The 19,262-nt window shown below is 37.7% G+C and overlaps 1 protein-coding gene and 2 long non-coding RNA genes across 3 annotated transcripts in view; 1 reads left to right on the top strand and 2 right to left on the bottom strand.

The window, feature by feature from the left end:
• The window catches only part of LOC121259175 (transformation/transcription domain-associated protein-like), a 44,841-nt gene extending 30,031 nt beyond the window's left edge, over positions 1-14,810 (bottom strand). Inside the window, 9 exon segments of the mRNA XM_041160681.1 lie at positions 6,531-6,599; positions 7,373-7,432; positions 7,543-7,605; positions 7,733-7,828; positions 11,357-11,465; positions 11,986-12,071; positions 12,160-12,285; positions 13,488-14,212; positions 14,308-14,810. Coding sequence (XP_041016615.1) covers positions 6,531-6,599; positions 7,373-7,432; positions 7,543-7,605; positions 7,733-7,828; positions 11,357-11,465; positions 11,986-12,071; positions 12,160-12,285; positions 13,488-14,212; positions 14,308-14,365 — 1,392 coding nt within the window. The 5' untranslated portion in view covers positions 14,366-14,810.
• LOC121259184 lies at positions 1,063-1,620 on the top strand. Its single transcript, XR_005939527.1, has 2 exons — positions 1,063-1,172; positions 1,260-1,620. It is a non-coding gene; the product is annotated as an uncharacterized LOC121259184 (long non-coding RNA).
• Positions 8,987-10,282, bottom strand: LOC121259183. Its single transcript, XR_005939526.1, has 2 exons — positions 10,140-10,282; positions 8,987-10,069 (listed from the first exon to the last, which is right to left on the bottom strand). It is a non-coding gene; the product is annotated as an uncharacterized LOC121259183 (long non-coding RNA).
• Positions 14,811-19,262: the final 4,452 nt, after the last annotated feature.

Below are 19,262 nucleotides of genomic sequence, written 5' to 3'. Positions count from 1 at the left end.
TATACTATACGTATCACTGAACGTAATAGAAGATTGGTCACATCCATTGTAGTAAGCAGGGCTTTGGCTACATAGGTGGTCCAGATGGTGGAGGAAGGGTTAGCCTCTCGTCGACGGGATTCTTTCTTTAGGCAAAAGAGGATGGGAAATGGAGTTCTTGCCATTCAAAGGCACGTAAATGCCAGGGGGTGCTTCTTGCACTTGGCAGAACTCAGGTTTGAGAAGAAGAGGGGATCGGTGATGATTCCTAAAGGCTTGAAGGGCAGTGGTTGGGAGGATTTCGCTTACAATCTGGGTAAATTCGCAGGCCACCATTCGAGAAGCACCCCTATTGCTGGTTTGCATGATTCCATCTTGGAGGAAGAGAGTTTTCCTCCCTCTAACGGAGGTTCATGTGCAGCGGCACTGAGTTTGCCGGCAAGGAGTGTTTCTAACACTATGGCTGACAGGTATCAGGCTATGGGTGACAGGTTGGGTAGCATAGGAAATCTTTTTAGCAGACCTATCGCTGTCAAGGGTGATACAGGAGCCTCTGTTGCAGGTCCTATGTTGGGCAACATAGAAGGAGTGTTGTGGGAGGTCAGAGGCCATCTGTCAGGTCTTTAAGAAGAAATCTCTACTCTTATGAGTAAAGTTGATTGGGGCTTAAGTGTGATAATGGGCCAAGGTTGGAAAGAGGCCGCTGGAAAGACTTTTGATCAGGCTTTATGATAAGGCTGGGAAAGAGGCCGCTGGATTGGGTTTGCGCAGGAAAAAGGCCTGCGTTGGGTTGGGCCCCAAGTTGTACCTTTTGAAGAGGCTTTCGTTGGGCCCGCAAACGGGAAGCCCACAAGGCCCATCTGGTGGCCTAAGGCAAACTCTTGGGCTCGAGCCTCCTCCTCAGGCTCAAGTATCCCAAGCCCACCGGCATCACAGAAATTGCCGCTGGTCCTCGTCGACCCTATAGGCACTGTCACCGTCGTCCCTACTGACACTAACAGAGTGCGACTATATGGCACAATGTCGACGGTATCGATAGGGTTGGGTCTAAACGACGCCGCCGGCTGTTCTCAGGACACCAGAGGTTCGTCATTGTCACAGAAAGGGTCGACTTGCCTAGTCGCACCCTTGGGTTGCATCCATGACCTTGTCTCGGCTCGGGAGGAAGATTCTTTGAACCCCGTGGTCGGCAAGTCGCACCCTTGGGTTGCATCCATGACCTTGTCTCGGCTCGGGAGGAAGATTCTTTGAACCCCGTGGTCAAAGCCCAAGCTGGTCAGAACCCAATCGTAGCCCCTGCGGTTTTGTTGGAGGTGGTAGCTGAGCCGCCGGCACCCTCTAGGTTGGTTGCTTCTTCGGATCAGGTTGTTTCTTCGGAACTGGAGATGGTAGAAGAGCCATGTGTCCTTGAAAATGCTGGCTCTCTGGTTCTGTTTACTGCTAATAGGGATGGGGAGGATGAACCTATTCCACTCTACTCCTTTCATCCCAATGTGTCTAATTGGGTTATCCAGAGAGCGATGGACATTAAGAATATGGTAGGAATTTCTTACGGGGATTTTGAAGCTGAATTTATGGCCCTACTTACCGCTGTAGAGGCTGTGAATGCCCAATCCAACTCCGATCAATCCTTGGCTTTGGCTAAAAAAAGAGAAAGAGAATTCAAAAGGCTAGATTGGGCAATGAAAGAGGATGGAGGTGAGAAGAGCTCTACTCGGGAGCGTAGTAAGGGGAGGGGTAAAATGGTTGTCCCATGAAACCAAAAATAATATCATGGAATGTGAGGGGGCTACATGATCCTAATTAGCAACTCCAAGTTTGAAACTTACTTTGCTAATGGAAAGGGACATCATATGCTTAAAAGAGACTAAGTTGGAAGTTATTACTAGACAAGTAGTTCGCAGCTTATGGAGAGGTCAATATGTTGGGTGGTCTTACCTATCATCAAAAGGAGCTTTCGGGGAGTTCTAATTATGTTTGACACAAGGGTCGTGGAAAGGGTGGAGTGTGTGGGTGATTTCTCGGTTGCATGTTCTCTTGTTAATCTAGAAGATGGCTTCAAATGGGCTTTCGCTGGTGTTTACTGCCCAAATATTGATTCAGAGAGAAGATTTTTGTGGGAAAAATTGGCGGGAGTCATTAGTTGGTGGGAGCTTCCAAGTTGAATTGGGGGGGAGGGACTTTAATATATCTTGCTTTCCAAGCGAAAGGTCGGGAGCTTATCACATCACTCCAGCCATGAGAGATTTTTCTGATTTCATTTCAGAACAGGAGCTCATGGACATTCCACTATCAAGAGGCACGTTTACTTGGTCCAACAACCGTGATTGTCCTTCTTGGTCGAGGATCGATAGATTTTTGCTAACCCCCGATTGGGAGTCACACTTCCGAATGTAGCTCAAAGAAGATTACCCCGCTTATGCTCTGATCATTTCCCCATCATTTTGGATTGTGAAGGCATCCAAGGGGGTAGAAGGTACTTTAAATTTGAGCAAATGTGCCTTAAAACTGACGGTTTTGTAAACAGGGTCAGACATTGGTGGACTTCCTATAGTTTTCAAGGCTCTCCCAGCTTCATTATGGCAAAAAAGTTGAAAGCGCTGAAACAGGACCTGAAGCAGTGGAATGAACAAGTTTTTGGCAATGTGTTTCAACAGAAGCGCTCTCTTATGGAGGAACTACAGGGTCTGGAAGGCAAGGAGGAGGCAAGAACCCTTTCTGAACTTGATAAAATTCGCAAGAGACAGGTAGTTGTTGATCCTGAAATGGTTACTCTGATGGAGGAGATTTCATAAAGACAGAAATCAAGGGTACTCTAGCTTAAGAAGGGGGACAAATGCACGAAATTCTTCCATAGGATGGCTAACTCTCATAGGAGGAACAATGCTATTGACACACTGATGGTAGATGGGGTAGCTTCTAAGGATCAGACGGTTCTCAAAAATCTCACTGAACAATACTATCAACAACCCTTTTCTGAAGAGCATCATTGGAAACCGAGAGTGGATGGTTTGACTTTTTCCACATTAGACCAGCAGAGTGCAGAGTGCTTAGAAAGGCCATTTACAGAAGAGGAAGTGAGCAATGTTATTAGAGGTATGGCAAGTGATAAGGCTCCCAATCCGGACGGGTTTACTTTGGGTTTCTGTCAAGTTTGTTAGGAGGTTCTCAAAGAAGATATTATGCAAGTTTTTCATGAATTTCATTCTAATGCTAGATTTGAAAAGGGTCTCAATGCCACATTTTTAGTCCTCATTCCTAAAAAGATGGGGTCTAGGGATGTGAGAGACTATCGCTCCATTAGTCTTGTGAATGAGATGTACAAAATTCTATCCAAAGTTTTAGCTAATAGACTCTAAGCTTGGTGGTGGAAAAACTAATCTCGAAGCCGCAAAATGCTTTTGTCAAAGGTAGACAAATTCTTGACTCGGTACTTATAGCGAATGAAGTCTTGGATGGCCGATTGAAGTCTAGAGAACCCGGGCTACTTTGTAAGTTAGACATGGAGAAAGCATATGATCATGTTAACTGGAAGTTCCTTCTCTACTTACTTGGAAGATGTGGTTTTGGAGGGAAATGGCAGAAATTGGTAGAATTTTGTATCTCTTCAGCGCGTTTCTCTATCTTGGTAAATGGATCACCGGTGGGTTTCTTCAACTCCTCTCATGGCCTGAGACAGGGAGATCCGCTTTCTCCTCTTCTTTTCTTATTTGTCATGGAAGCTCTCAACAAGATGATTAAGGGCTTGGAGGATGGTGGGTTACTCCATGGTTTTTTGGTGGGGAATGGTGTTCTCAACATTTCTCACTTGGTATTTGCCGACGACAAGCTTATCTTTTGTGGTGCACACCTTGGTCAAGTCCAAGACTTGAGAGCACTACTCCTTTGTTTTGCTGTTGTGTCAGGTTTGAGCATTAACCTCGCAAAGTCGGAAATAGTGCCAATGGGGGTTGCCCCAGATGTGGAGATTTTAACTACTACCTTGGGATGCAAGATATCTTCTCTTTCTATGAAGTATCTTGGCTTACCGTTGGGGGCCTCTTTTAAATCTGAAAGGATTTGGAATGATGTAGTTGAAAGCGTGGAGCGCAGATTGGCTACTTAGAAGAGGCTATACCTATCGAAAGGTGGTAGGTTGACTTTGATTAAAAGCACTATTTCTAACCTACCCACCTATTTTTTGTCTTTGTTCCCGCTCCCCACAAAGGTGGCTAACCGCATTGAGAAGCTACAAAGGGATTTCTTATGGAGTGGATTGAGGGAAGAGTTCAAATTTCACCTGGTTAATTGGTCAATAGTTTGTACCCCAATCTCTGGGGGAGGGTTGGGGATCCGCCACTGGATGAAATTTAATCAAGCTCTTTTGGGTAAGTGGTTGTGGAGGTACCAAAATGAAAGGGAGGCCTTATGGAAGTCTGTTATAGATTCTCAGTTTGGGAAAGCTTGGGGAGGATGGTGCTCAAATGAGGTACGAGGCACTTATGGTGTGGGTTTGTGGAAAAACATAAGGTGCCTTTGGGGGACCTTTCGAGGACATGAACATTTTGTTGTAGGCGATGGTTCGCGTGTCCCTTTTTGGTTTGATATATGGTGTGGTAACCATTGTCTACGAGATACCTTCCCTGCCATCTTTGCGCTTGCTAGAGCAAAGGAGGCATCGATTGCCGACCTTCTAGTTTTTTCAAACGGCACCCCTCAATGGAATATTGATTTCATTAGGACAGCCAATGATTGGGAGTTGGAGTCTATTATGGAGTTCTTTGCAGCATTATATTCCACAAGTATTCCAGGGGGCTCTGGAGATAAGATGCATTGGAACCATTCTAAGAAAGGTATCTTCTCTGTCAGTTCTTTTTATCAAAAGCTCACGAACTCCGGAATGTCTATGTTCCCGTGGAAGAACATATGGAAGACGAAAGCTCCTTCAAAAGCAGCTTTCTTTGTCTGAACAACATCTTTGGACAAGATTCTCACCACAGATAATTTGAGGAAACGACGGGTTATTGTCCTAGATTGGTGTTGTATGTGTAAGAAGCATTGGGAGTCAGTTGATCGTCTGCTTTTACACTGCGAGGTGGCCAAGGTTTTATGGGAAGATTTTTTCTTAAGAGTCGGATTGTCTTGGGTTATGCCTAGTAGATTGGTGGATTTCCTCGCAAGCTGGAGAGGACTATACGGAGACTCTTTGGTAGAGGCAATTTGGAAATTGGTACCAATATACATGTGTTGGTGTATTTGGAGGAAGAGAAATGCTAGATGTTTTGATGATCAAGAGAGAACAATAGATGAGCTTAAAGTTTTCTTTTTTAAGTCATTGTTCCTATGGGCGGGGGCTACAGTTGGTAACGGACTTAGTGTCCATGATCTTCTTCTTTCTATTGTAACCTCTAGCTAGGCATTTTTTCATGTATACTTCCTGTGTATCTGGGCTTTGCCTATTTTTATGAATACAATATCTTTGATTACCTATTAAAAAAAAAGGGGACATACAAAAGGTTACTAAATAATTACAACCTGAAGTTCATATCATGTCAAAGGAAAAAGAAAAATGGAATATGCCCCATATCCACTCTATCACAAAGGATATAAAAAAAGGAACTGAAGGTCCTTTATACAGCACTCCACACCATTGAACATCTGATTATTCTTTTTCCTTTTCCTTCAATGATCAGGTGATCAACTAAACAATGACTTATATTTAATCGGTCGACAATAGTCTTTAAACAGTAAACACAAAAAGTTGTTTTTCTCTTTTTGATTCTACTCTCCTTTTTGTTACATCATAAAACATTTCAAATTGATAATCCCCAAAATTATTGTTGAAGAGGATTAACGCATACTTTGAAAGACACATAGGCATTGAAGAAAAAGAATGACTCTCAAGTTGTTTGCCAAACTCCATTTATCATATAGTAAAAGGGATGCAAAGGGGAACTGCTCTAGTGAGGGTAGTCCATCTCTCCCTCATGTTGTTGAATAGGAGGGAAGACAAGTGGAAGGAAGGCAAAAATGAAAATACAACTGTAATGATCCAAGGAATGTCCCAGTCACAACTAATTAGGAAACAACATGAGATTTGACACTCAATGCACATTTATCATATCATTTTTTTATAAGTCACATTTATCATATCATTCAAGATAAACACCATTACACCAAGCATCTAGTTACTGCTATTATAGCATGGAAGCACCATGCATAGACAGGTCAATTACCATTAACAATAAAACCACATACCAACAAACGTTTGCAATAAGTTTGATAAAGATTAGGTGTAACTTCTTTACTTATCAAAAAAAAAAGATTAGGTGTAACACTCTTGAAACTTTTACCATATGAAAGGATGTACAGAATACATAGAAATTTTGTTTTTCTTGTTCATAAGAATACAAAGAAAATTCAACATAAACAATAAAATTTATAAAATCAGCTCCTTGAATGCAGAGGATGAAGTGAAAGTGAGAAATTAGGTAAGTAACTTAAGCAACTCCAAACATTAAAACAAACTAGTCTTCAAACCGAAAAATTCTAAATGAAAGTTGTAAAACAACCTGCACGGGGAGCTCAAGCTTTGACCTCAAGGTAGCCCGATCCTTTCCCTCCTCACCCTCCTCCAACAGCTTTCAAGAAAAAAGGAAGCATAACAGCATTCACAAGTAAGCAAAAAACATCAAGTGAGAAACCAGAAGAAATAGACATTTGAACAGGACAGGGTTGAAAAATATGATCAATCATGGAATACAACCTGGTACAGCTTTAAAGTAGCCTACCAACATCAACGCACGGTAATGGTTGAAGAATTTGTGGTTGACTATTACAGACTCATGTAAAAGCTGACAATCTGACAAGTTTTCCCCTCCCCACTCAAAAAAATCAAAAGAAAACAATATATAAAAAGAAAACGACAACACAAAAACACATAATTACGCATAGGGAATTGATTGGCGCACGGGCCAGAAAACAAAGACAAACACGGAATAGGCATTTTCCACTGTTAATATGAACGCCTATTCCGTGTTTGTCTTTGTTTTCTGGCCCATGCAATTAGCACCACTCTTGTGCGTATATTTGCAAAAAGTTCCATTGCATTGCTGTAACATAGAAAAATTATGAGGGGAATGGTAGATAAGGCAACAGAAGAACAGGATGAATCCAACCTCTAATAAAGACATTTCACTCCAATGACTGAAAAATTTTTAAAAAAAAATTAATTAGCAGAAAAGGAATCCTTTAAAGCCTTTTCCACTAGTCGCCAGTTTAATTAACACAAATCCCCCAGCCCCCAAAAACACACTGAAATTCTCTTACTTGCCCTAATTCCATGGTAACACAGCAATAAATCAAGATATTTTACAAATATCAAATGGGAAATGGTTCGGATTTCACAAACTACCTGTGGAATGGTACGCTTGAAAGTACTGAATTTCCCAACAAAAGCATCTAAAATACGCCCCTATTGAAAATAAATAAATAACAACAGTCAGTGCCCAAAAGGAAGACATATATCCATAAAATCTACCACTGCAAGGTAATCTAGCATGAAGGTTACATCGTAACTCATACCAATAGAATCCGTGCTTCATCCATAGATGGTTGGTCAACACCTTTTTCAAATATTGGCTCCACCTAATTCCCACAAATTTAAAAGACTCGCTTATCACACATCAATATCAAATATATAAGCTAGAAAAAGCACCATATAGGGAAAAAAAAAACTGTTAAAAATAAAAAGAACAGAGTTAGAGTTATGCACCAGATTCAACATCAACCTAGCACAAGTAGTATGAATGCTGAGCGACAATGAGGCATCATGCATGTTACTTGAGAACAAATAAATGATCCGTGAGAGCTGCATAAGCATAAAAATTTATCAGCGAATAGAACGAGAATTTTAAATGACAGAATATGATAGTAACCCATTTGCGTAAATATTATAGTGGCAATAACAGCTATATGCTAAGGTTAATAGTGCAGCATATGCAGAACATCAAGCATTGGGAGAGGGGAAAGAAATAAAATGGTCAGAACTCCAGCAAAAGAGATGCAAACTGAAGACAGGGAATCCTGAAGACAGTTCAAATGCAACATGCCTTTTTACCCAGTTAAACCTCAGACCCGTGTTACGTGTCCCATCACACGGATCAGGTAAGTCATCAGCTCTTTCACGAACGAGACGTGGCCTCTAGAAATTGCTAGCACACAAAGTTTCAAATCATAAACCTAAAAGGAGCATACCACCAAGACCGAGGTCCTAACCACTTGAGCCAACCCCAAATCCTACTTGAACTTCAAGTGCTTGGCGCACAATAGATCAATTTCTACGAGTAAACATCTCTTTTCTACTTTTCTTTCTCTAACTTAGTGCAACAAAGCCAGAAAATAAGTAGAATTGATTGAGGGTTGTTAAAGATTCTAAAATACCAACTCACTATTAAAATTACTAGATTTTTTGTATAAGCCATGAAATTGGTTGAAGTTTCAAAACAATTCAGACACTAATAGCTTTCATTTTTTGATAAGTAATAAAAACTTCATCAAATAACGTGAAAGGTACAGAAGTAAGCCCATGTCTCCAAAGGCTGTCCAAAGGATAGAATATTAAAAAGGCTGTCCAAAGGATAGAATATTAAAAAAATCAAGTTTAAGCTCCTCCAACATTCATTCACAATCCTCAAAATTCTTGTCAGTCATTTCTCTCCAAATACACCATATCAGGCAAGTAAGAACCGTATTCCACACTCATGCAATTTATGAACTGATACAAATAGTGAGCTATCAAACCATTCTAGAATGATTGTTCATAACAAAAAAACAAAAAACAAAATAAGTTTTGGTCAAACACCCCTATGCTATGGGCTGCTTAGATTTAGGACCTTGTGCATTGTTTTTAAGAAATAACCCTTGTGGTATGAGCTAATTAGAAAGTGGTCCTTCAGCTAGTTTTCCATTCAATGTTAACCTTACATGTGAAAACTTCATAGATTATAAAGTGAATTCCCCCCCCCCCCCCCCAAAATAAAAACACAAATTAAGTTTTTTTAAACAATAGTAAATAAAAGTTTATGATAAAAAAGACTTTTATACTTTATGATGAACCTATTTTGAAAGAGAGAGCCACCCCAGGGCATCTTACCACCACAGGTGACTAGTACTTGGTGATCGAGTTCTAGCCACCCCAAGGTAGCAACCACAATGGGGTGGGCCCTTTCCTTTTTTAATAATTTTAATATTTTTCAAATACAAAATATTAAAATACAAAATAAAATTATAGTTGTGATTGCTCCTTCTTACAACTTTCTCTCCATACAATTTTCTTGTTCTCATGCATATTCGTCACCTCACCTCCAGCGCTTCTCACCAGAGTTGACTCCCTTGGTCCACGACGCTTCTTGTCAGAAACCCCTCTCTCTCTCTCTCGTCTCCCTTTTCCAGTCATTTTTTCTTTCACTAAATGGAGGGTGAAAGGTGTTTTACGGTGGAAGCAAAATCTTTCATATTCTCGATGGTGGGTGGTAGTAGTGTTCACATCACTGAAAGAAGCAGAAGAATGTCTACATCTTTCGTCTCAAGTAGGGCATCGGCTACATGGGTGGTCAGATGGTGGAGGAAGGGCTAGCCTCTCGTCGACGTGAAAGCTTCTTCACGCAAACGAGGATGGGGAATGGAGTCCTCACTATTCAACGACACGTTAACTCTAGGGCTTGTTTCTTACATTTGGCAAAGCTCGTGAATGTTAAGAGGAGAGGCTCGGTGACTGTCCCTGAAGGTTCAAAGGGCAATGGCTGGGAAGAATTTGCTTACCACCTCGGAAAAGTTGTCGGCTTCCAAAAGGGAAGGGAGGCAGCTAGGGACATGGAGGCAAAGAGGTTTCTACCCTCCAAAGGTGCCACCTATGCCTCGGTTCTAAGGTTGTCGGTAGGGAATGACTTGGCTGCAGTGGCCAACAGTGCTCAAGTGAAGGGTACACGACTTGGCAATGAAGGAACAGTATCTTCAAAACATCTCTCATTCCTTTCCAGCCAAAGACACCACATTAAACACAAAGGAATCATATTCCATCTGGCAGCTACACATTTCCTTCCCTCAAAACCTCTCCAACATGCAAGAAGATCCACAACTTCCTTTGGCATCACCCATTGTATACCTGTCCGACCCAAAACCTCATTCCATAAAGACTTTGCCACCTCACAATGAAGAAAGAGATGATTTACAGATTCATCATCCTTCTTGCACATGACACACCAATCAGCAATATACAAACCATGTTTTCTAAGGTTATCCGTGGTCAAAAATTGCCCTAGAGCAACCACCCAACTGAAAAACGCCACCTTAGTAGGAACCTTCACTCTCCAAATGGTCTTCCAAGGGAAAGTGCAACCAGAATGAGAAGTCAGCACCTTATAAAAAGAACTAATTGAAAACCTGGAATTTCCAGCATGGTACCACAGTAAACTGTCCTCTCTTCCCTACATCACTTTTGAATTATAAATTCTTCCCAAAAAATCAGAAACATCATTCACTTCCCAGTCATTTACCTCTGATAAAATCAACATTCCACAGAATATTATTATCCGTATGTTGGAAAAAATCTGCCACAGCAGCATTTTGATCCCTTGCAATCCTAAAAAGAGAGGGAAAATCATATTTGAGAGCTGATTCCCCACACCTAATATCATGCCAAAAAAGAATACTCTTCCCTTCCCCACCTTAAATTTAATATGTTTCAAAAACTCCCCCCAACCTTTCCTAATGAACTTCCATAAACTCACCCCATACGCTCCTCTAACTTCATTAGAACACCCATCCCCCCACCCACTCCCATATTTAACAGCACAACATTCTTCCATAAAGCATCTCTCTCTACATGATATCTCCAAAGCTATTTCCCAAGAAGTGCTTTGTTATACATCTTCAAATTTCTCACCTCCAATCCAACACAGAAAATTGGTTGACAAACCTTGTTCCAATTAACCGAATGAAACTTTTTTCTCCTCCCATACCTCCCCATAAAAAATTGGGGTAAATTTTCTCAATTATTTTTGCAACCCCTGCTGGCAAAGGGAAAAGTGAAAGAAAATACGTGAAAAGATTAGAAGACGTAATCTTTATCAAAGTAATCTGTCCCCCTTTAGACAAATATAGCTTTTTCCATCAAAGTAATTAGTCCCCTATTTAGACAAGGAAGATAAAATTGAAATGTACCAAACCTTTTTTTTTTTATAGTAACTATTAAAATAAAATAAAATGCACCCAACCACAAGTTTCAACCCTTGTATTAATTATTAACAGAAAAAAAAATCAGAATAAAAACCCATCTAAGCAAAAACAAGGATAGAAACAATATATTTTGCATCAAACTTCTCACAAAAAGCAGTACCTGAGACAAGGAAAGGTCCACCCGAACATGATGGACGATCTCTGCCAGCAAACTATAAGCCAATGGTCTCAATGTCTCAAAGCATGCCCGGCCAGCACCAACTAGAACCCTAAAAGGTTCAAAGTAAAAAGGCCAATGAGATAGTTAAACTCCCACACGAGTCCGAAAAATTACTACTTCCGTCCCATATAAAACCCAACTTCTTAAGTGGTCATCATTCAGCATACTGTCTTTCCACCGAAAAAGAGGTATCCACTTTTCAACTAAGTAAAGCATATTTTTTTAAAAAATATTCTGTCCATTGACTTTTTGAAGTGGACAATATTTGTGGAATTCAAAAATGGGCCAAGCTTCCCTCAAATATTTTCTGCAATCGGTCGATTAAACTCAGAGAGGCTGCACATTGCAAAATTTCTTATGCAGGTTTGGTTTCTTAGAAAATCGGGAAAACAAAAATGGTTTGAGAAATTCTGTTATAAGATTTAAGTCGTGATTCACTAATGACATATAACATAATTCCTAGTCATTGTCGAGAGAATTTTTGCATGTATCTAAGATTTCCCCAATCAAAAGGATATCCATATCAGTTATGACAGTTTGAAGTCACCAACAAAAGGTCATAATATTACCTCTCTTCCAATAGCGTGTCAATCAAAGGAAATAAACCCCTCTTGAAATCGGTTCCGAGAACATGTTTTAAGGCTACCAACAATTCCTGCATCCAACATGTATAACTTTTCATGATTAATGAAATGAAAAGATCCAGGAAAAAAATAGAAAGTTAGAAAGGAATAAATATTCACCTTTCTAATGGATACAGAATCTGAACAAGTAACAAGCAAATTGACAATGCTTTTGCATATGCTTTCTTCATGTGGCCTGATATAGTCAGCGGAGCTCTTCAACAGATATGTTAAAAAAGAAACTGTCTGCAGCAACGAAGAGTTCAGATTAGCAACAAGTTGTTGTAGGACTTGGTAAAAACAAATAGATAAAAATACAGCTTGAATCATACTCTATTTGCAAATTTGAAAACAAATGCAACTAAGGATGAAATTGTAGACCATATCTCCACCCATCTAGATTTGGTTCTTGCAATTCCCAATGAAAAGCACTAGGAATTTTCTTGTATACATCCAGTATACTTGGTTACTCCTATTGATTTATATATAATACTTTTACTTATAAAAAAAAAAAAAAAAACATTTCTATTGTGTCTATTGCGGAAGCTACAGTGGAAAAGAGGTAAGATTCATCAGAGACTGACTTCAATAGAAACAGACTTCAATAGAAACATTGGATGCATTTGGGAGCAGAATTTAAAAAGGAAATTTGAGACTGTTTCAGCTTTTATGCTATTAGGGTGAAGTTGTTACCTCATCTTGGACCCCCACCAAGATTCAATTTTCTAGGGGATTGGCAAAGAATAGAAACCCACGTCTTTTTCAAGCCTTAACTAAGAGAAAACATATTGAAAGACAAGGCCAGTTGCCTTGTCCAAGGATAGAACAAGAGAAGGTTTATTCCAAAATATCGCCATCTTAGTGTGGAAAGGTAATAGTGCTAGTGTGACCTGTTAAGTTAAGAATTTTATAGAATTCCACAAACAATTACTTTTAAACCGTTAAGGATCCTCTCTCAATGAAGGATTCTTCCAAAAATGCATAAAAGAGACGCAAATCCCAGGACAAAAACAACATGATCCTAGCACTTGAGTTTCACACGCAGTAAAGGTAACACCTCAAGGGAGGCCCAAGCCACACATGGGAGGCCCAAGCCACACATGGGCCTATACTCTAAGAGGATTAGTCAATTATACAATTGGAGTACCATTGGAACCATTATAAAAAGCAAGAACTTCTCCTACCCAATCGACGTGGGATCCCATTCACCACCTACTCTTATCCTTAGTATGGGTATCGCAATCTCACCCGTTACCCTTATCCTTAGTATGGAGTATCACAGAAAAATAGCAGGCTAAAAAGCAATATATGCCTCATAACAAACAACTCGGACCACAATCGGTATACACGTGTTAACAAAGCTCTACTCAGCCTTCTAGGAAATCTCTAACTAAACTTCAATCCGTGAACATTTTTAACGCGAAGAACTACCAACGACAACAACATACCTTAACCTGTGCTCCCTTCAGCTCAATGAAGTGGGTCTTCAGATGGGCAGGAACCTTTTCCGGACCGGGAACTGATATAGCAGCAACCATCAATGGCAACAAGTGCGGAATATTTGTCTGAACAAGCCGACCATATAATTGGAACAGAAACATGACCACCAACGGACTTTCTGTAACTATTTTGAACGAGCGCGTACTCGGGTTAAGCTGCCCCGTCCCAGCAGAGCCCCCCATAGTACTCAAAGCTTGATCCGAAGACGAAGACGTATCCATTGGCTTAACATCTTCCCCACCCGCCACCCCGCTTTCGAAGAAATGGCTAACAGTCAGCTTAAAGTTCTGGTAAATTTTGCAGACGAAGTCCAGAAACGGCTGGACCTCATGCTCCAAAGTCGGTCTGAAGTTCCTGAGGAGGTCGAAGATTATACGGATACAAATCAAGCCGTTCTCTTCGTTGTCGGTGGTAAGCACCTGCATGGCGACCTTCAAGAGCTCCTGCACGAAGGGGCGGAGGACCTCGCTGTGAGGAAGGCGATTGAGGATCTCCACCACAATGTTCCGGAGCTTGTGCTCGGGATTGTCGATGAACTGTGGCTTCGTAATCTGTAAAAGTATAATCGAGAACGCCCGGAAGTAGCATTTCAGAAAGTTCAAGTACTCGGCCGTGTGAGCGATTTCGAGACTGTCCCGAACATCCATTGCCATCAGAAGCCTTTGCTGAATTGCTGTATCAAAAAGAAACCCAAATAAATATCATACGCAAATACTACAACTTTGTAACACACAGAGGGAATGTGAGAGTGAGAGAGAAAGAGAGTACAAATATCGGGCTCGACGAGATTCTGGGAGTGCAGCTCGAAATTCTGAATAGGACTCATTGTGGCGGAACATATACAACGAAAACCCTAGCTTCGCTGTATCGAGAAATTCAACGACTAGGAATCAATTTCGTATTGCCAGAGCCTCTAGGGTTTCGGCGCAAACGCTTCCTCAATTCTTCTCTTAGAAACCGGTGCTTCGCAAAGTCTGAGATTGGAATTGAAGGGAGGGGGAGTTTGATATTGATCGTAAAAGCTGACGGAGAGACTATAAAACGGCGTGAATTTGGTTGAAGGACTGAGAAACAGCAAAGGGTTTAAGAGATTATCGTCGCGAAATTCTTCTATCAAGAGCTCTAACTACACACTACTTTTTGAGTTCCCTCGCTGTCGCTTTTTCATTTCCGCAGCCGTGAAAAGGCGAGAGAGCATTGGGGAGGGAATGAATTCCTACTGCTCTGCAATGGGAGTGTCTTTTATGGGCCTTTTCCTCTCGCGGCTTCTCGCTTTCCCAGTGACTCGAGTCTGGCAGCATACAAATTACGTTTTGCTTTTAACCAAAAATAAATAAAATAAAATAAAATAAAATATATATATTAATAATTAATAAAGTTCTACAAATTCATTTTTTAAAACAACATCAAATTGAATTTTTGTTAAAAAATACTCTTGTAAATAACTTCATATTTTTTAAAAAATTACCATAACTAATTCTAAAATCTATTTAAGTACATGTTGGATACAAAAATGATTTCATCTCATCTCATCTTATCCCGTCTCATCATTACAATTTTTTTAAATTTTCACACAAAATATAATAAATAATTCAAATTTTTAAAATCTCAAAACAATAATAATATTAAAAATAATATTTTATTTAACTTTCATCTAAAATCATCTCATCTTATCTCACTATTCGAACGAAGCCTAATTGATTAGGATTAGTAACGTCCCGTTTAGATTCAGAATTGATCTCAACTTATCTCATCTCATCTTATCTAATTATTACAACTTTCTTAAATTCTCATATAAAATATAATAAATAATTTATTTTTTAAATTTTTAAAATAATAATAATATTAAAAAATAATATTCTTACAATAATTTATTTAACTTTTATCTCAACTCATTATCCAAACATCACCTAAAATTTTATAATTAAAAACTCTATCCTAAAAAGTCCTATTTCCGACTGCAATTTTAAACCGACGCTTTAGTATATAAGTTTTGAGATCTAAATTCTTAGAATATGAGTAAACTCAAATTTAAAAATAATTGTAAATACAAAGGATTTCTATGAAATTCTAACGTCCTATGAATCTTGAAATAACTATTTAGTTTTTTTTAAATATCATTATAAATATTATTTAAACTATATTAATTTTTTTTACATATTTTCTATCTTTTAATCAAATGAGGAAAAGTATATAAAAAAATATTAAGACTCATTTGGATTCAAAAATAAAATGAATTGAGATGATTTATGAATAATAGTAAAATTTATGAGTTAAAATTTATTAATAATAATAAATAGTAATGAGATAATCTCTCAATCCAAATTAGCTATAGATATTAAAAAAAGACTTCTTGATCAGATAGTAATATAAAAGTTCATTAAATCAAATTGTGTCCATTCAAAACAATATTTTAAATAAAATGGCAAACAAGTTCATGAAAAAGTTAAACAGGCTAGGAATTAAACATCAGAAAATCTTGACGCCGTTACGGTAGACTTGAAACTCGAAGAGTTTTTCATTAAACTTTTAGGGCTAGTTTGGGCAGTAGAGTATTATGAAAATATTTTACTATTATTTGTTATTTTATTAATATTTTTCACTTATTATTTATTACTATTTAATATTCTATCATTATTTTTTCATTATTTTTTTATTATTTTTTCATAAAATATTTGAGATCACCTCACTACCCAAACGTAATATAAGCATCACACAATATTAGTCATCTAAATAAATTTTTTGAATACTATTAAATGTACTTATAATTTTACTTAGTATTTTATTTATAATATTCATTTTGTTAGTTTTTTTTTAAATCCAAATTTTAAATTTTAAATATCATGATTTGTAGCATATCAGTAAGTGATATGTGAAAAATAAATTATTTTTAAGTACATTAAACATTTTCCAAATTTTAATAAATATTATAGGATCACATGTGACATATATAATATAGGCACAGGGCAAGGTAAAAAAATAATCGGACTTATGTGTATCAACTACTAGTAAGTCTTACGTTTTTATTCTTTTTGAGTTAGTAAAGTCCTGGTGTTACATAAAAATAAAATTACAAGTGTCATTTAAAAAATTAAAAAGACATTGGAAGCACTTTAATACCAAGGCTCATCACACAATATGTAATGAGATTTCGCCGGTTAATTGAAAGGACTTTAATACCACTATAAAGACTCGTGGGGTGCCACTTAGGCCTGAGTTGTGAAGGCCCAACAAGCCGCTTAAGTCCTAAACACTCCCTTAACTTAATAGGGCTCAGGTCAGTTCGTTAAAAGGAACGTCCACCCACTTATCCTAAGACTGTTGAGATATTCACTCATTCAAAACAAGTGGATAATCCAAAGGAATCGAGATTCAAATTTTAAATAGTGGGCGAAGCCGTTAATCTAAGTGATCTTAAGAAAACAAACTCTCGATTTAAATGAGCCAAATACGCTAACGAAACTCTAAAAAAATAATTGGTTCTAAGAATACTTATATCTTCAATGACTTAGCATTGGAGGGGTCCTTTTCAACCCTCAAACTCTCTTACTCTTTGGTTGCAGGAGATAGTGAGTGCGTAACAGTAAAACACGTCCTCAACACATATATGTGTATTTTAAATAAAAATGCATTCTCATACGATTTTTGTTCTCAGATACAATATTATTTTTCAATCCAACATCAGTTTTAAAAATAATAATTTTTTTAATATGTGTATTTCCCAACGCGATAATATTTTTTATATGATTTTGTTCGCATATACTTGAGTAATATATTTGATTTGCATTTATCTAACGGTAACACATTTTTTCATTTTTATATAATGGTAATATTTTTTTCAGTTTCTCTAACGATAATATCTATTCACGTATTGACGATAAAAAATTTTGTCATTTCTCCAATAGTAACATTTTAAATTAGTAGAATTAGATTGATTCAATCACTTTATTACAAAGGCTATGTATAGGTTAACATGGATTGAAAAAAAACAAATCTTATGGCAATCAGAACAATATGCATAAATGATACTATAAAATGCTTATGAAGATCTACTCAAGAAGTCCAAACTTAGTACAACAGTCTGCAAGCACAGCTTGCAACAACATGGAAAGCTCTATATATTAGCACATGTCCTTGTCCAAACAACAAATAATTTTTCGCAATTGCTCACAGCAGCTCATATCTAAAACAATTTTTTCAAACATCACCTAGAAGAAAAATATCTCAAACCAGCAAATCAAATATGGGATTCCTTTAGCCAACATGGAAACAACAAAGCAGTGAATAATTAAATGCCCAAAAATCCATTAATTTCTCAAAATTGCTCACAGCAACTCAATAACAAATAATTTTCTCAAACATCACCTAGAAGAAAAATGTGTTAGACCACCAAATCAAAAATAAGATTCCTCAAGCCAACATAAAAACCCCCAGGGCAATGAATAATAAAATGCCCAAACAACAAACAATTTCTCAAAATGCCAACCAATTGAATTGAAAAAGAAAAGCAGATCAAGATGGATAACTCCAAGAAGTCAAAAAGGTAACATAGAGCATAAACCATGGCAGATTTTGAGAACAGATCCAATCGAAATGCCAAACCCTAGAGCATTGTTGTAAGGAAACGAGATCACAAACATATTTCAATGGTCAAAGTTAGACTTAAAGGTAAGGAACAATTATAAAGAACAATATGCATTAGATTCAGCCATGGAAGGGGGCTTTATTAAGTAAAATCATAAGAGAGATGAGTACAACTTACATATATTTGGGCCGATAAAGAGAAAATACAGTCAATGGTGGCAAACAGTGCGACGGAGGGCAGCGTCGAAGAGGGCAACCGAGAGTGGAGAGAGAGGAACACGCGGGACTAACGGCCCGAAAGGAATGGGAGAAAGAGATTGGGAATATACAATGGGGAACCACTGTAGCTCCCCTAAATCAAAATCATAAAATAGGGAATGAGATGAAATGAGGTTTTTCATGTTCTCCCTAAATTTTCCCCCAAACTTTGGGGATAACAGTGGTTTAGGGCATCGGATGGGAATAATCTAATTTAGCTAAAAAACACATTCTCTAAAATTTTTTCCTAAATTTTACTCGTCTTCCAAAAACCTCCTACATTTCATTCCATATCATTTTTCTATTATATTAAAATAATATCTCTATATTCTTTCTTTATTACTTTTTTCTATCACTTCCATTTACAAACTTAACTACTTAATATTTTTTTTTCTTATGTTTTGAACTATTACTCTAGTGAATATTTAAAAAAATTAAATTATTTTTTTGCGGGTATGATAATATTTTTCAAATTAATTTTTTTATATTTTATTAATTATTTAAATTATTTTTAAAATTTTTATTTAAAACTATAATAAATATGTGTATGAGGGAAATTGTAGATGGTTGGAAGAATAATTTATTTTATTTATTATAATAAAATATTGATAAAAGATGACTTAGGGGATGAATAGTGATTCCTTATATTTGGGAAACTACTGTTCATCCCCTAAATATTTTCCCTAAAATAGAGATTCGGATGTATGAGAGATGTTAACCAAAACCGTAAAATGAGCCTCAAATTATAGTGCTATGGGGCACCGCCTGCGAATGCTCTTAGACCACCCATGCGAAAAGGATTTATTATCCTCTTAAATAAGCTATATGACTCATTTGGTTATACAATTTAGATGAGATGATAAATTTATGAATAATAGTAA

This window comes from Juglans microcarpa x Juglans regia, chromosome 4D (assembly GCF_004785595.1).
Source record: "Juglans microcarpa x Juglans regia isolate MS1-56 chromosome 4D, Jm3101_v1.0, whole genome shotgun sequence".
In the NCBI taxonomy this organism is placed as follows: domain Eukaryota; kingdom Viridiplantae; phylum Streptophyta; class Magnoliopsida; order Fagales; family Juglandaceae; genus Juglans; species Juglans microcarpa x Juglans regia.
The sequence above is the reverse complement of the archived record's forward strand: the minus strand, read 5'-3'. Positions and strand labels throughout refer to the sequence as shown.